This window comes from Poecile atricapillus, chromosome 3 (genome assembly GCF_030490865.1).
Source record: "Poecile atricapillus isolate bPoeAtr1 chromosome 3, bPoeAtr1.hap1, whole genome shotgun sequence".
Classification (NCBI taxonomy): domain Eukaryota; kingdom Metazoa; phylum Chordata; class Aves; order Passeriformes; family Paridae; genus Poecile; species Poecile atricapillus.
Genome location: NC_081251.1, coordinates 57,112,994 through 57,127,156, shown reverse-complemented (window position 1 = coordinate 57,127,156; position 14,163 = coordinate 57,112,994). Strand labels below are relative to the sequence as shown.

Below are 14,163 nucleotides of genomic sequence, written 5' to 3'. Positions count from 1 at the left end.
ATCCAGGACCTCCTCCTGCTGCCGGGGCCTCCCGGGAGCTTCCACACGCGGAGAGCCTGGCCTTGGGACGGGGTCCAAGGCACAGCTGGGTTCTACCTGCATTGCCTTGAGCTGTCCAAGTTGACTCCGCTTTTTAGTGGCGGCACTGAGTCGAAAAAAGCCTCAGTACGGTTGAACGCATCCATTTCTAGTCTTGCAAAACTTAAAAGTTTGTGTTCACGGCCAAACTCTAACGAAATGTTGCTGATGTTAATAGGAGTCAACAGCTGTTACTTGAGGAAGAAATGTAGTTCTTAAAGATGGAGTTGTGCATTTAAGGAATAATCTCTTTTTCAGGCAGCTGTCTCATTTTAATTAAGCTTTTTGCATGGAATGAAGGAGGTATTCCATAAGAACCTGTCTTGTACCTGCAGCTTTCTTTGTGCCCTGGCCCCATTAGCTTAGGCAAACTGTAAATCAGTGTATTTTTTTCCCCCTCAAAGTCATTATTGGCTTGGGCTGTGGAGAAATGGACACACTTCAGTTCATTCTGGTATTTTGAAGAACCTTTAGGTAAGAGAGCAGCAATTTTGTTGCTACACTGTCAGATTATTAAAAAAATGCAAGAAATGCTTCAGCCTGCCTCTGATCTTCAGTTGAGTGAACAGACTACACAGGTTTTATGTATTATAGTAGTGGAAATTGGGTTTTGCGCTCTGATCTTAGAATTTGTTGGAAGTTGTAAGTTCTGGTGAGCTGTGCTGGTTATGTGTTCCCACCTTGCAGTTTCTGCTAGTGTAAATTTACCTTGAAAATCTTGAACTCAATTAGGAATTTTACTGCTTGATTTTTCATCCTTTACAGACCATTTTTCATCACAGATGGGTTGGAATGTTGGTTTCAGCTGAGTCTCTGGATTTTGAGAAGTTGAGTGTGCAATCCATGGAGTTAATTTCAGTGTTCATAACTCTCTTTTAATGAGTTTTCTGAGATACACAGTTATTTGCTGTAGCCATTAAGTTGTTACTTCTATTGGAAACATGACTGTGAGGTTACCTGTCAGGTCTTGCCACCATGTTTTTTCTGTAGTCACACAGAAACATTTATGGCCCAAATGAAATAGGCTTTGTGTCTTTTCTATGTAATGCAAATTGTTCTTTTTATGCTGCATGTGTTTCTGTAATGCCCATACATGATTCGCATTTCTCAGTAGAAAAGTTTTAGAGTAAAATATTTAGAGTATTTTTTGGTTTCCTTTTATAGGAAAGCTTCTGAGGCCTTAGATCTTCTGGTCTTTATTTGACCATGTTCCATTTTTTTCCCCTCTCCTTTCTGAGAATCTGTGATCATAACCAAATGTGATATGCCATCTGCAAATATCTTGGCAATACAGCTGGAATGCTTAAGTAGCTTCTACTGTGTTCTCTGTAATTTATGTAATTTTTAAATGCTAATTGTTATGGTCAGTGCATGTGGTGGTCTGTCTTTTAAAACAATGAAGAATAGATATTACTTGTGAAACTGCCAAGTGCAGTAATGTCTTTAGTATAGTTTGTCACTTTTTTCATGTTTTTCATTATTACTTAGTGAAAATTACACTTTTTTTTTAAGATTGACGTAATACTAGGATTAGTTTTTGGAGGGAAAGTTGCATAACTTACTCTTTGTATTTCTTGGTGCCCTTTTTTTATGAGGAAAGAATATTTTTATCTTTAAGTAATTGTATAAGATACTTGCTTTTTACCTGAAATTTTGCATATTCAAAGGGAATTGTGAATTGTTTTTTTGCTTTGCTGAACTTCTTTACAAGGTGGATGGCATAAGCATAAAATAGAGAAGAAAGCGAGACATGCATAGGAGTAGAGTAGAAATGCTGATCCTGAGTTGTTGGAGTAGAAATTATAATTAAACTGTCTGTCTGGGGTGAAGACTGAGAGGTCAACCAAAAATATTGAGAGAAGTGCCGTGGGTAAAGATTTGTGGAACTGTAGAAAGTTGGATTTAGTCTGTGAGAGTAAAAGAGATGTTGAAGGAGGAGGTGTGAAGTGTGGTAGCTCTTGACAATTTTTATTCTAATGAATAGAGCATTAAATGTTAAATTATAGTATTGTAATGAAATTGTATTATTGGAACCTAGGTTACTTCTTACCTTGGTAAATAAACAGAATCTAACTATATTTCTGGAATACAGGAAGTGCATTGTTTCATAAAACCTTGTGCAAAATCTATGCTTTGAATTATATTATTAAATAATAATATTGTGCAGATTAATCTTGCTGTTTTTGCTTCATAGACTTTGAAGATGATGATGTGTATGGCCAATCAGTAGAAGATGATTATTGCATTTCTCCTTCAACAGGTTAGTTCAAATAATTATCAAGTATTGCTCATTGATACCTGTTCAGATATTTATTTCTAAATTAAAACAAATTTTAAAAGCTAGTGACACTTTTGCAAGGTGCCTAGTGGCCATAATCCTGTTACAGTCAGTTATGTAGTATTAGGCATTGGATTTTTGAAAGTCCCATTAGACAGCTGGCCACATCCTGAGTCCTACATGTATATTATCCTAAATGGCTGGAATGTACTTGGTAATGTAAAAATCTGCTCTGTGGGGATGTGTTAATAATCTTGAAACATTTGGTATCTTTTCACATGGTTAGTAGGATCTACCTGGGTTTAACAGTTGTTACGGTGCACCTGATAGTTGGTGTCTTTTATGCATCTTTGAGTAAATGTGGGTTGCACTGCTGGTCCTCTCATGCAAGAGCATGTGGAGCTAATCAGCCTTCCAGCATTTGCAATGTTGCAAAGTAGATGTAAAAATAGCGATGACTGTGTGCTCAGGTAAGGCATAGTTGGAGTGGCTCAGCCCAGCTGAATTCAGCCTGGCTATAGAACCATTATGTTGTGTTCTCCAGTCTAGTCTCTGGCAAGATTATCAGTTTAGGGTTTCCCCAGATTTGGTGGCAGTGTTTCTAGAGCTGAGTAGGCCCTGGAAATAGTACAGCTGGTGTTGACATGAAGCTGTGCTACTGCAGGTAATTGATTTGGATCTAATCCACTGTGACTGTCATGTAGTGTATAACCTCTGGCCTTAGAACTTGAGATAGTTAGGTTTTTAAAACTCTGGTCCATCTCCCATGCTATTGAGTTCAGTCATGAAAATGTGCAATGTGTACTTTTTGCTCAAGTGTAGACTGATAAATGGCAAAATTAATTCCTGCCTGTGCGCAGTAATTTCCTAAGAACACTTTGTGTGGAAGCTTCAATTATAAAATAATCTGATCTAGATTGTATAAACAATAGTTGCTTCACTTATGGTGATTGAATATGAAATGGTGTGTATGCATTTGGGAAACAGTTGCTAAGAGTTGCTGCTTCTGTGGATTTCAGATTTTACGTCACGAGAGGCAATTTATTTACATTAGACTTTGCACATTTCTGAGAGAGTATAATGACTGGGGTTCTTTTTCAGCAAGGAATTTTATCTGTATATGCCTTAATATTACTAAATCAGAGTGAAACCATGCACTTGTTTAAAGTTTTATGTGATTATGCCTTCTTAATCATGGGCTGTATTTCTAATGAAATTCCAAGAAAGAAAGGATGTGTTCAACTCTATTAAATTCATATCAGTAATTTAACAGTCACATACTATAAAAGCACCGTTAGTTTTATGCTAACTTTTTGTAATTCAAATTAAGTTTAAAAATGATTGTATAAGGTTCTGGAGACATTAGGCCATAGATTTGTATAGACAATACTGTATAGACAATAGATAATTTGTATAGACAATTTTCAAACCTGGAGTATAATCTTTTTTGTAATGATGAACTTTGCAGAATTATTGCATTTCATTGATACAGTGATATTGCCCAGCCTGTAGTTCCAGTGTGATGACAACTTATTTATATTTTAGCATGAGTCCTCAAGTAGTAATTATACAATAGTGTCTCACCACCCCCTTGAAAACACTGCAGCAGTTCAGCATCCTAACTTATTTGACCTTTAGTTATGTTTTGCTTTTAAAGGAGGAGAAAACATTTGACTTTTTTTTTAATACTTTGTTTTTTTACCTAATGCAGCAGCTGAGTTTATTTACTCCAGACGAGACAAACCAGACACATTTGCTGAGCCATTAGAGGAGGAATATGGCTATGAAGGTATCGATGCTGCTGCTGATTGTTTTACATCCACTCATCAGTTGACTGAAGTTGATAGAGGTAATTACAGAAAACAACTATCAGAATAATCTCTTACATGAATTAAAGATTTACTAGAATAGTCTTAAATTAATATTTCTTACTTGATTGACATTGCTCACAACTTTGGAATCTTGTTATTAAAAAATACCCTTAGGGAGCTACCTTCCATGGTCATTCTTCGAGTTTGTAATTACCTTTTGTGTACTACTTGTAACTTGGTTGCACACACTGAAATGTGTTCTTAGTTTCTTACTAGAAATAATGAGATTTTATATGAAGTGGAGGCATTAGAACAGCTGTACTGACAGCTCAAATCTTGACTCTTGAATATTATAACTGAGTATTAGAATTAAAATGATTTCTTTGTTTTGCATTCCAAATTATAGCAATTAGCAGTATTTAAGAGGTTTTCAAAGTCTCGCATTTCCTTGAAAGAGTAGCCAATATTCTGTACAATCTTTTCTTACCCTGTTTTGAATTCGTAAGACTTTTGTTTTCATTCATTCTTGCAGCCGTGAATTCCACATTACAAGCTGAGTTCTGAGCTGAGTGGTTGGGGGAAAATCCTTGATTTTGTTTTTTAAACTTCCTGCCTAATTACATGCTTTGTGAAAAAGATTCACAAGTCACTTTCCTAAGTATTAATAGTTAATACAGTTTTTAATGTTTTGGAAATAATCAGGGTTATTTTTAAAATGTTGAAAAGATCAGACTAAAGTGTATTGACATTTGGTACTTAAAAAAGTTGCAGAAAATTCAGAACAGTGAATTCTAAGGAATTTTGATTTCATGTCAAGTAAATTGGTAGAAGTTAAGCTAATGCTTAGAGATCTGGTTAAGTATGATATGTTAGGGAATAATATATATGTTTTTACGGCAGGAAATAAAGCTGTGGAGGGCAATTTGAAAGAATTAGCCAGTATAATGGTACAGATCATCTAGACAGTGTAGTCCTCTGGCTTTGCAGAATGCTTTTGACAGGCTCAACCAGTTAAGAATTAGTATTGGAGCAGGAAGGAAAGTAACATTTTAGACTAAAAAAGGAGGAAAAAGAAAGCTCAAAATATCCACTTCTACTGTGAAAACAGCAGTGGTCTCACAAGACCTATTATGTTTGATACAGTATGTAGTGTTGGCCATTAATACAAAATTATTGATGTAGCCAGGGTGGCTGGAAAGAGTTTTATAAGGTTGTTCTTGTCGAGTATTAGATAGTAAAATGTCAACCAGCACATTGTTCAGGGCTCTGCCCACACTTGTTTTGCAGAACAAATGTCTGGGGAAGATTCACTTGCTATTTGAATTACAGGTAAAGGGTGCTAATATAAGTAACCTTGTGGGAGATTGGAATTCTGTGATGTTGAATTCCCTTAAGCAAACTTATTTAAACATCTTCCAGGATGTGTTCAAATAAAAATATGTAGCTGTCTTCCTGTTCTTCAGTTCCTATTTTCTAAAATCTGAACTGGCAGAAACTGGGATTTCAGGAAGATTTTCTTCTGCTCTTTAGTGTTTGTATGGCTTGCAGTGAGTGGCAACCTGGTGAATTTTCAGTCTCTTGTTGTCCAGCAAGTATCTTAGTAAAGGCATATAATAGTTTCAGAAATATGCTCCAAAAAAAATTGATTTTATCAGCCAAAAATACATTACAGTTTTTGAAAAGGTAAAGATTACAGGTAGTTTGAAACCTGACATGTTGATCCTGGTTTTCAGTTGTTAAGGCCTGAGGACCCTGAAAATGCTGTTTTACTTTGGGTGTTAATTGTACCATCTGTAAACACTTAAAATGTGCTGTTTAGTGGGATTCTACATTGACTTACTATATTACTTTGGATAATTTTACAGTGATTATTTGTACCTCCTCTCTGCAGTGAAGATAGTTATTTTATGACATTAAAATATTTCAGTACTGAGACTTTCTAGATTAATAAGTAGTCAATAATATGTTCTTTATTGCAATATCTGAAATAGGTCAGATGTTCTGCAGGGTGTGGGAGCAAAGTCTATCAGGGCAGTAAATGAGATTGAAGTTAATTTCTAAATTAACCCTTATTGTAATATTTTTCCCTTCTGTTCGCTAATCGGAGGTGTGGTGCTCATGGTTAGGCCATTGAAGACATATTTTTGGGCAGCTTATAACAATAACGTGTTTCTTTCAGCCCGTCTTAATTCATGCCTTGATCAAATGAGAGAAGTTTTGGCAGAGTCCATACCAGAACAAGCAATGGTCCAAGCAGTACTGGATACTAAATTTGATGTACAAAAGGCTTTGAATCTTGTGCTTTCACAAGGCAGTAAGCAAAATGTGAAGACCAAGAATAAGGATGCTGTGATTTTAGCAAAGACTACAAAAGGTATACTTTTATTTAATTGTTTTCTTTCAAGGTGATTAATTTCTATCAATTGTTTAATTTTGTGAAGATGCTTATCATTGCAATAGTCATTTCTTGGAAAGTAAAAGAAAACTGACTTACTATAGGTGTATTCTAAAACATTTAAAGGAAAGACTTTTTCTTGAGCTTGAAGTCAAAATAACACCTCAGTGTCAGTTTCAATTCAAGCTGCGACCATCTGCAGTTCATGATAGATTTCTGATTTATAATATATGACTTAACTGAATTAATGCATGTCCTTAAATTTGGAAAGCCTCTTTAAATGTTTAGTGCTTCTGTTACTTATTTGGTAAACTGACATCTCCCATCCTTAATATCAACCTTTTTGGGTAGTATCTATACAGTAGTTTTCTTAGTTTGATCTGTACTTAAATATTTGTACTCTTCGCTGGCATTCTTTGCTGATTCTTAAAGTTCTTGAAGTATTTCAGTAGATGCCTGTAATTTAATTGTAGAACATTCCTTACCTTTGGAAGACACATAGTAATTAAATGCCTTTTCATGTTTCTTGATTTTTTTTTTTTGTTGCTGCTGTCAACTTTTAAAAAATGGAATATTTCATTATGACTCAACTTCCATCTGAAAATTATTGGCTATTGTAAGGTAAGGAGACTTACATTGTTGTCCAGAAATGTGTGTTGATACAGACAATTTCTCTTGTGCAGTAGACAATTTTACTGACAACACCAACAAACCTGGGTTTGGAAACTTGACAGCCAAAAGTGATTCAGCTCTTTATTCTTTAACTACTAATTCTGAAAAATCCAATATACCTTCATGTGAAAGGAAAGCATTGAAATCCTCTTCATTTGTTCTGTCATCTGCGTTCAGTGATGATTTGTGTAAAGGATCATTTTGTGAACCTGTGAATAAACAGGCAGAGAAGCAACTACCAGAAAGTGCTAATGCAGTAAGTTTGGTTCCTGACAGTCAAGATGTTTCCTCTAGCATAGGAAGTAACCCACTGAAATGCAAGGAAACGCAGGACTTGAAATCCTTGCTGATGCAGAATGTGGTTTGTGATTCTCTGAGTCCTGAGCACAGCATTCCTCTTGTTTCCTCAAAAACTTCTGGTTGTAATAGTAATGCAGACTTTTATAGTCCTCCATGTTTAGCAAGTGCTTTAGGAAACTTGGCTCTTGGTAATGAAGTCAGTCATACTGTAAATAAAAAGAATCAACTTCTTGAAAATTTTTCTTCACTTGCACAAAGTAGAAAGCAAGAAAGCCCCTCTTCAGACATGGCTGCTTTGCCAGTGTTAAGATCTGGAAGTACATCATTGGCTGACTTGCTTCAGGAGCGCCAGGAAAGCAGTGCTAGCCACTGTTACTCTTTGGCTGATCTTTATACCCAGTCAACAGCAAGTCTCACTGATAGGAAATTGGGAACCTCATCATTATCACAACTAGTAAGTCAACCCCAAACGTCAGGTGGGATGCCAGAGCTAACAGGATCTTTGTCTTCTCTAGCCCTTTCTACAGTTTCTCCAGTAAAGGAGGTTGAGAATTTATCACTCTCAGATTTAATAGCAGAGACTATTGAAATAGATAAAACTGAGCAAAGGACTGACTTGCCCTTGTGCAGTGTAACTGAATTGAGGCCCTCCCAAGGAACCAACATCGATTTAAGTGTCCTTGTAAAAAATGTAGAGGTATCTACAGAGAAAAGTGTGCCAGGACAGTCAAATATCTTAAGTCCTGAAACAAAACTTGTAAAAGAAAAACAAGGAAAAGGTTCTGGTTCTGCCAAAACAAACAGGAAACCCAAAAAAGGGCATGGTCTTAAGAAGCAGGATTTGTCCCTTTCATGGATTAAGGCGCTGCGTGCAAGGCCTTCAGCTTTTGCTTTAACCTTGTGCCTCCGTTATCCTCCAAAAGGGTATAAGCGGCGCACAGTTGGGATACATAAAACTTTCCTATACAGTAGACAAGTACAAGATGTAAAACCCAAGGAAACTGGTCCTACCATAGCCATAACACCATTTGACTTCAAATCAGCATCTCCTGATGATATTGTGAAAGCTAACCAAAGAAAAGCTTTTACAAGACAGTAATGGAAAAAAAAAAACCAAAAACATTGGTGTTGATATTGCATTATATTAAAAAAAATTATATAGGACCTATTTATGATCCAGAATTGATTTTTTTTTTCATTTTTTAAATTGACATGTTACACTTTTTGCTGATAGGTAGAAATTTGTATGTGAACTTTTAAAGTGTTGCACTGAATATCTTAGTTTTTGCATAATTTTCACTGGTAGTTTAACAATTTTAACTTTTGGAAAGTCTTGAACTTTACTATACAGATAATGCATGTACAGAATTCTGTAAACACCATTAGACTCCTTGAAATATCACTCTAGGTGTTGAAGATATAGTTCATTGGGAAGAAAAGAGGACTATTATTTTATAATGCAATTTACTTTTGCTACATGGTGTATAGTTTGAGGAGCAGGAACTTCAGTTTATATTACAACTGTTTTATTAAATGTTCTTAAGGTTAGATTTTCTGGTAAAGGTATGTTATTAAACTGCCAGTCTTGTAATGGATATTTCCAGTCAATATCATTATTCTATCTTTATACTGATCAAACTATTACAACAGAAATGCCTTTAGTTTTTTAAAGCCTCAAGGACCTCAGGTTTTGACAGTTCTGGTTGTGGTAGTACATGTGTAGTTTTTGATAGGACCAAATCTGTAGGGGAGCAAGCAATTAAATTGTTGTGGCCCCCTGATTTCAATTAGCTATCAAAATATGATATCCAGCATTTTAAACCAGCAATTTTATAGGTATGTACATGCTGCATGTATTTCATAAGAAGTTTTCCTAGGATTCTATTGTTTATTCTCAGTCTTTCAGAGAAGTACTGAAGTATTGGTTCTTTCAAATGTAGCATGAGAATCTTTCTTTGCTCAATGGAAAAAAAAAATTCAGGCAAAGCCTAAGTGCTATTTGTGTCTGCCTCTTGTCTTTTTTGAAAAAACTTCTTTTAGAAATAGAAATTCATTCTCTTCTACTGTTTGCACCCATTGCTGTTATTTTGAATCTTTAGATGAAAGATCCAAATTGGAGCATTCTGGACTTACTATGGTGCCCTGTTATTCAAATTAGTAGCCGCATGTATGTTTTAACTTTCCTTTTAGTACACATTATGACCTCTAATATATTTCCAATGTCATTGTCAGTGTTTTAGATCCAGAACAGCAATAAGTTCAATGGAGTTACTGCTGCAACTAGAAAAATGTGCATTCATACACTTATGCTAAACTTGGCAGCTAGTATGAAACAGTAGATATGACTTTCATCTATTTTTAATCTAATTTTTGTTAAGTATGTTACATCAAAACGAAGACAAAACCTTTAGGTTTATTCCTGACTTCAGGTTGCACTATGATTTTGTTTCTAACTAAAATAAAACAAAACAAAACAAAAAATGTTCCAGTTCTCTCAGGTACAAATTTAATGGTCTGTATATTTTGCTTGTTTGTCTAGTTGATGCATTTGTCATTTAGGACTAAGAGCAGTGTGATCTTTGACCTTGTGAATTAAATTAATGTTTCTTACCCTAATTAATAAAAGTTTTATGTAATGACAGTGCTGCAGTGTTTATGTTCCAGTTGACGTGTTAATCTATCCTAACCTATTTGGTGTTCCTTTAAAGGATTAAATAATACAATCCAGTGTACATACTATTATCTGATAAATTCATTAGCAGGAGCATAATTGATTTCCTGAGAAGACTTTCTATAGAAGTCTGGTGGATAGTGATTGTAATACTGATTGTCATGATACTTTATTAGTCATAATAGCAAATTCTACTGTATCAAGAATATTAAATGCTTTTCAGTAATCTGTTTCTCTGCAGTTAGTTCAAGCTTTAACTTCCCCCTGCTTAAAAATCCAAGCCTGTTTTTCCTACTGACCAAAGGATCGTATTAGCAGAGTTTGTAATTAAAGCTCACTTTTCCCAAAACTGTGTGTATTTTTTAGTAGAGAGATTCTAATTTTTCAACATAAAATATGAATGCAAAGTTTGGCATTGTCATGCCTGTTATATTTGTAGGTGGTTTTGCTTTTGTCTGTTTCAAATACTCCAGAGGACTTAATGTCAGTAGAGATTTCTAGTGCATGTGGGTCTTCTAAAGTTGAATAGCTTTGCTTTCCCATTTAAATATTTTCTTAATTTCTCTGTCTAGCTTCTCTTTGGTTTTGGTCTGTTTTCTCATTCCCCTGTCTTCCCTTATTTAATAAAACTTCTTAGCATTTGTTATAATTTTAAAGCATGAACTGGACATACAACTAAATATAGGTCCTGTGGATACCATTGGAACAAGTAGTAGTGGGCAATCTGTAGTACTTTAAGCTCAGTTTTGGCATAGTTTTCATGCAGATTAAAGCTTGAACAAGTGACTGAAGCCAAAGACCATCAACATTGTATGTTTATCATGGATCTATCTTACTGTGGGATTGTTACCTTAGTAAACAACTTTGGATCTTGTTAGGTAGCTAGATTTTCATATATAATTACTTTTTCATTGGCATTAGACTGTGGTGTTAGTGGTCATGAAGGAGCAGTATATGCTGTTCACTGTATAAACAGTAGGAGAGGAATTTTTCCTCAGTTTGCAGTCCTGAAGTAAGCCTTGAATTAATACAGACCTGCAGGCTGAACATTGGAGAAGGTACCTAAGTAGTGAATAAACCTGAATTCCAATTAATTTTCAGCAGAGATTTATTTTCATGACTAGACAATTTTATAGTTTTGTTTTTCTAAACAAAAAGTATTGTCTCGCTATGTTTGCTTTTTAAATTAAACAGGTATTTTAGTAATTTCCTTACTTATTCCTTTAATTCTTTGCTGAGAACGAGGTTTATGGTATAGCAGACAGGTTTAATTGTGTTAGAATACTGCATGATATGGTATGTGGAATTTTTGTGTAACAACTGTGTTTGGCCTTTGCTCTGAACATTCTAATGAATGTTAGAATTCTAGTGAACTAAATCTGCCTGTTTTATGCTATACGCTGAGCTTATTTTCTTAATTTATGTATATAATTCCCCCTCTCATTTTGCAACTACTGTCTATCTTTGGTTAATCATGGGTTAATTGTGTTACTTGTTTGGGGATTCACATATTAACATTGCAAAATACTTGTCTGTGTTTGCATATAAACAGAAAAAGATAATATTAAACTGCATAGATATACTAATACTGTATACTCCTAAGGCATTTAGTGCATCAAATTTATTTTGTGCATAATTTTTAAGTGGCTGCTGACTATTTTCAATACAAAATTGACTTCTGGATGTTGCTTTATGTATTTAAATAAAATGCCTGTTATTAAAGGACTGAGTTAATTACAATTTCTTGTTAACTTACCTGGTAGAAATAGAGCTGAATGTTCTGTAATGTTTATATCTGTTGTGGAAACAGGCTCCAGTTCTTGTCTAGGTTTGCATGGGCACCCTTTGCACAGAAGATTCCTTTGGAGAAAGTAAGACAAAATCTATTTGGACAGTTCTCAAGACCTTAAGTTTCACATGCAGCAAGGTGCTTGAATTTCTAGAACTTTTTCGCAAGAGTATTTCAAAATGTTATTTCTAAGAGACTACTTGGTGCAGGGAGGTAGTCTTTGCAGTCTTGTGTTTTGCCCTCTTTCCTTACTGTGCCATTCAAAACATTCTATAATCAACAATTTCTGAAAATCTGCACTTACTCAAAAAGTTAAACAGCAACAACTACAACTGCAAAAATGAATATCTGGAAAAAAAGATTTGTATGAAGATAGGATATGGCTTGTCTTTTTATGAAGCATATGTAGTTTATTACAGTGCCATTTTACGATGGCAGTAGTTTTACCTTTATACAACATCTGTAGGCTAGATTCTTTATGCAAAAAATCAATCACATCTTTTTCAAATTTAAAGTACTCCATTTCTCAAATTTTTAAAATGTTTTTGTACTAGGTTTGATTATGGAGCAAATATTTTGTCACATTGTAATTCATACAGTAAACTTCCTCAAGTGCTGAAAGGGGGTGCTTCTATTTTTTTGGGTGGTTGTTAGGTTTTTTTCCCTTGTGTTAGTTTTTTTAATTGAGCTGAATTTTTATGGATATCTTATGTGTTTGGTTGTTTTTTTTTGTTTCATTTTGTTGACAGCTGATAAACTTAGATTTTATATTCAATTTAATGTGTCCAGACTTCTAATTAGATGATAAGGAAATGTCATGAGTGCAAGTTACCTATCTGCACTGGAGAACAATGTGAGGAAACAAAGAGTCAGTGGTGATTTATTTATTTATATAAGCACGCTCTTCACTCCTCATTGCTATCTCAATGTAGTTCAGTGGGAATGTGTCTCTATTTTAGTACTGCTGTATTAATGTAGCCAGTTGCTCCTTTGTGTGGTCTATTCAAGTACACCATTTTACCAAAAAGTAAAAGCTAATTGTAGTTTATGATTTTAGGTATTTCTTGAGATGAGCAATCTGTATGAAACTTCTCATCAGCTTCTAGCATCATCGTGGAAGTGTTCTTTATATGAACCATGGGCCATCTTAAAAATGGCCCATTAGAAGCAATTGTCAGTGATTTCTGAGGTATGTCAGTAGTTTGTTGCTCAAATAATTGATTAGTATGCTTAGTGTTGGTAGGATTCCTTTAGAAAATAATCCATTACCCTGTAAGTTTCTGGTAATGGTAAGACCAGAAAATGATTAGAACCTATAAAATGGTTGTAGTCTGTAGACATTAAAATGCTATTTGAAAGAGAATTCTTGAACCATTTCTGAAGAATTAGACTTATGAAAACTTAGTGAAAATTACTTTATTCTTTTCATAATGAGATTATGGAGATTTTTTTAAAGAGTTGCTCGTGAAGTATTTACTTATCATCAGTGAGGTCCCAGCTGACTGGAAGCTGGTGAGCATTGTCCCCATTTTCAAGATGGGTATTAAGGATGAAACTACAGGCCTGTCAGTCTCGCTTCAGTGTCTGATAAAGGTATGGAGGAGATTATTCTGGGAGGTATTGAAAAATATCTGAAAGACAGCCCAGTCAGTGGTCACAGCCAGTATGGCTTTATGACAGTAAAGTCCTGTCTCTGATTTTGTTTTGTGATAAGGTAACCTGCCTAGTTGACCAAGGGACTTCAGTTGGTGTAATCTTTTTGGATTTCAGTAGAGCTTTTGATACTTTCACAGGATCCTTCTGGACAAAATGTCCAGCATGCAGCTGGATAAACACATCATGAGATGGGTGAGCAGCTGGCTCATGGATTGGCCACAAAGGTTTTTAGTGAGTGAGGTGACATCAGACATCTCTAGTAGGGCTCCACCCGTGGCCCTGTGCTCTTCAACATCTTCATAAATGACTTGGACACAGGACTGGAAGGGGTACTGGGCAGGTTCTCAGATGATAAAAAACTGGGAGCAGCTGCTGACTCCCTTGAGGGCAGGGAGGCCCTGCAGAGAGACCTCAATAAATCGGAGGGTTGAGCAGTCACCAGCCAAGTGAGGGTCAGCAAGGGAAAGTGTCAGATTCTGCACCTGGGGTGGAAGAACCCTAGAGGTACATTCA

General features: G+C 35.3%; 1 protein-coding gene across 1 annotated transcript in view; it reads left to right on the top strand.

Moving 5' to 3' along the window:
- The window catches only part of HBS1L (HBS1 like translational GTPase), a 59,055-nt gene that overhangs the window by 473 nt on the left and 44,419 nt on the right, over positions 1-14,163 (top strand). The window contains exons 2-4 of the mRNA XM_058834234.1: positions 2,273-2,338; positions 4,068-4,205; positions 6,347-6,541. Of these exons, the coding sequence (XP_058690217.1) occupies positions 2,273-2,338; positions 4,068-4,205; positions 6,347-6,541 (399 nt within the window). The remainder of the gene's footprint in view (positions 1-2,272; positions 2,339-4,067; positions 4,206-6,346; positions 6,542-14,163) is intronic.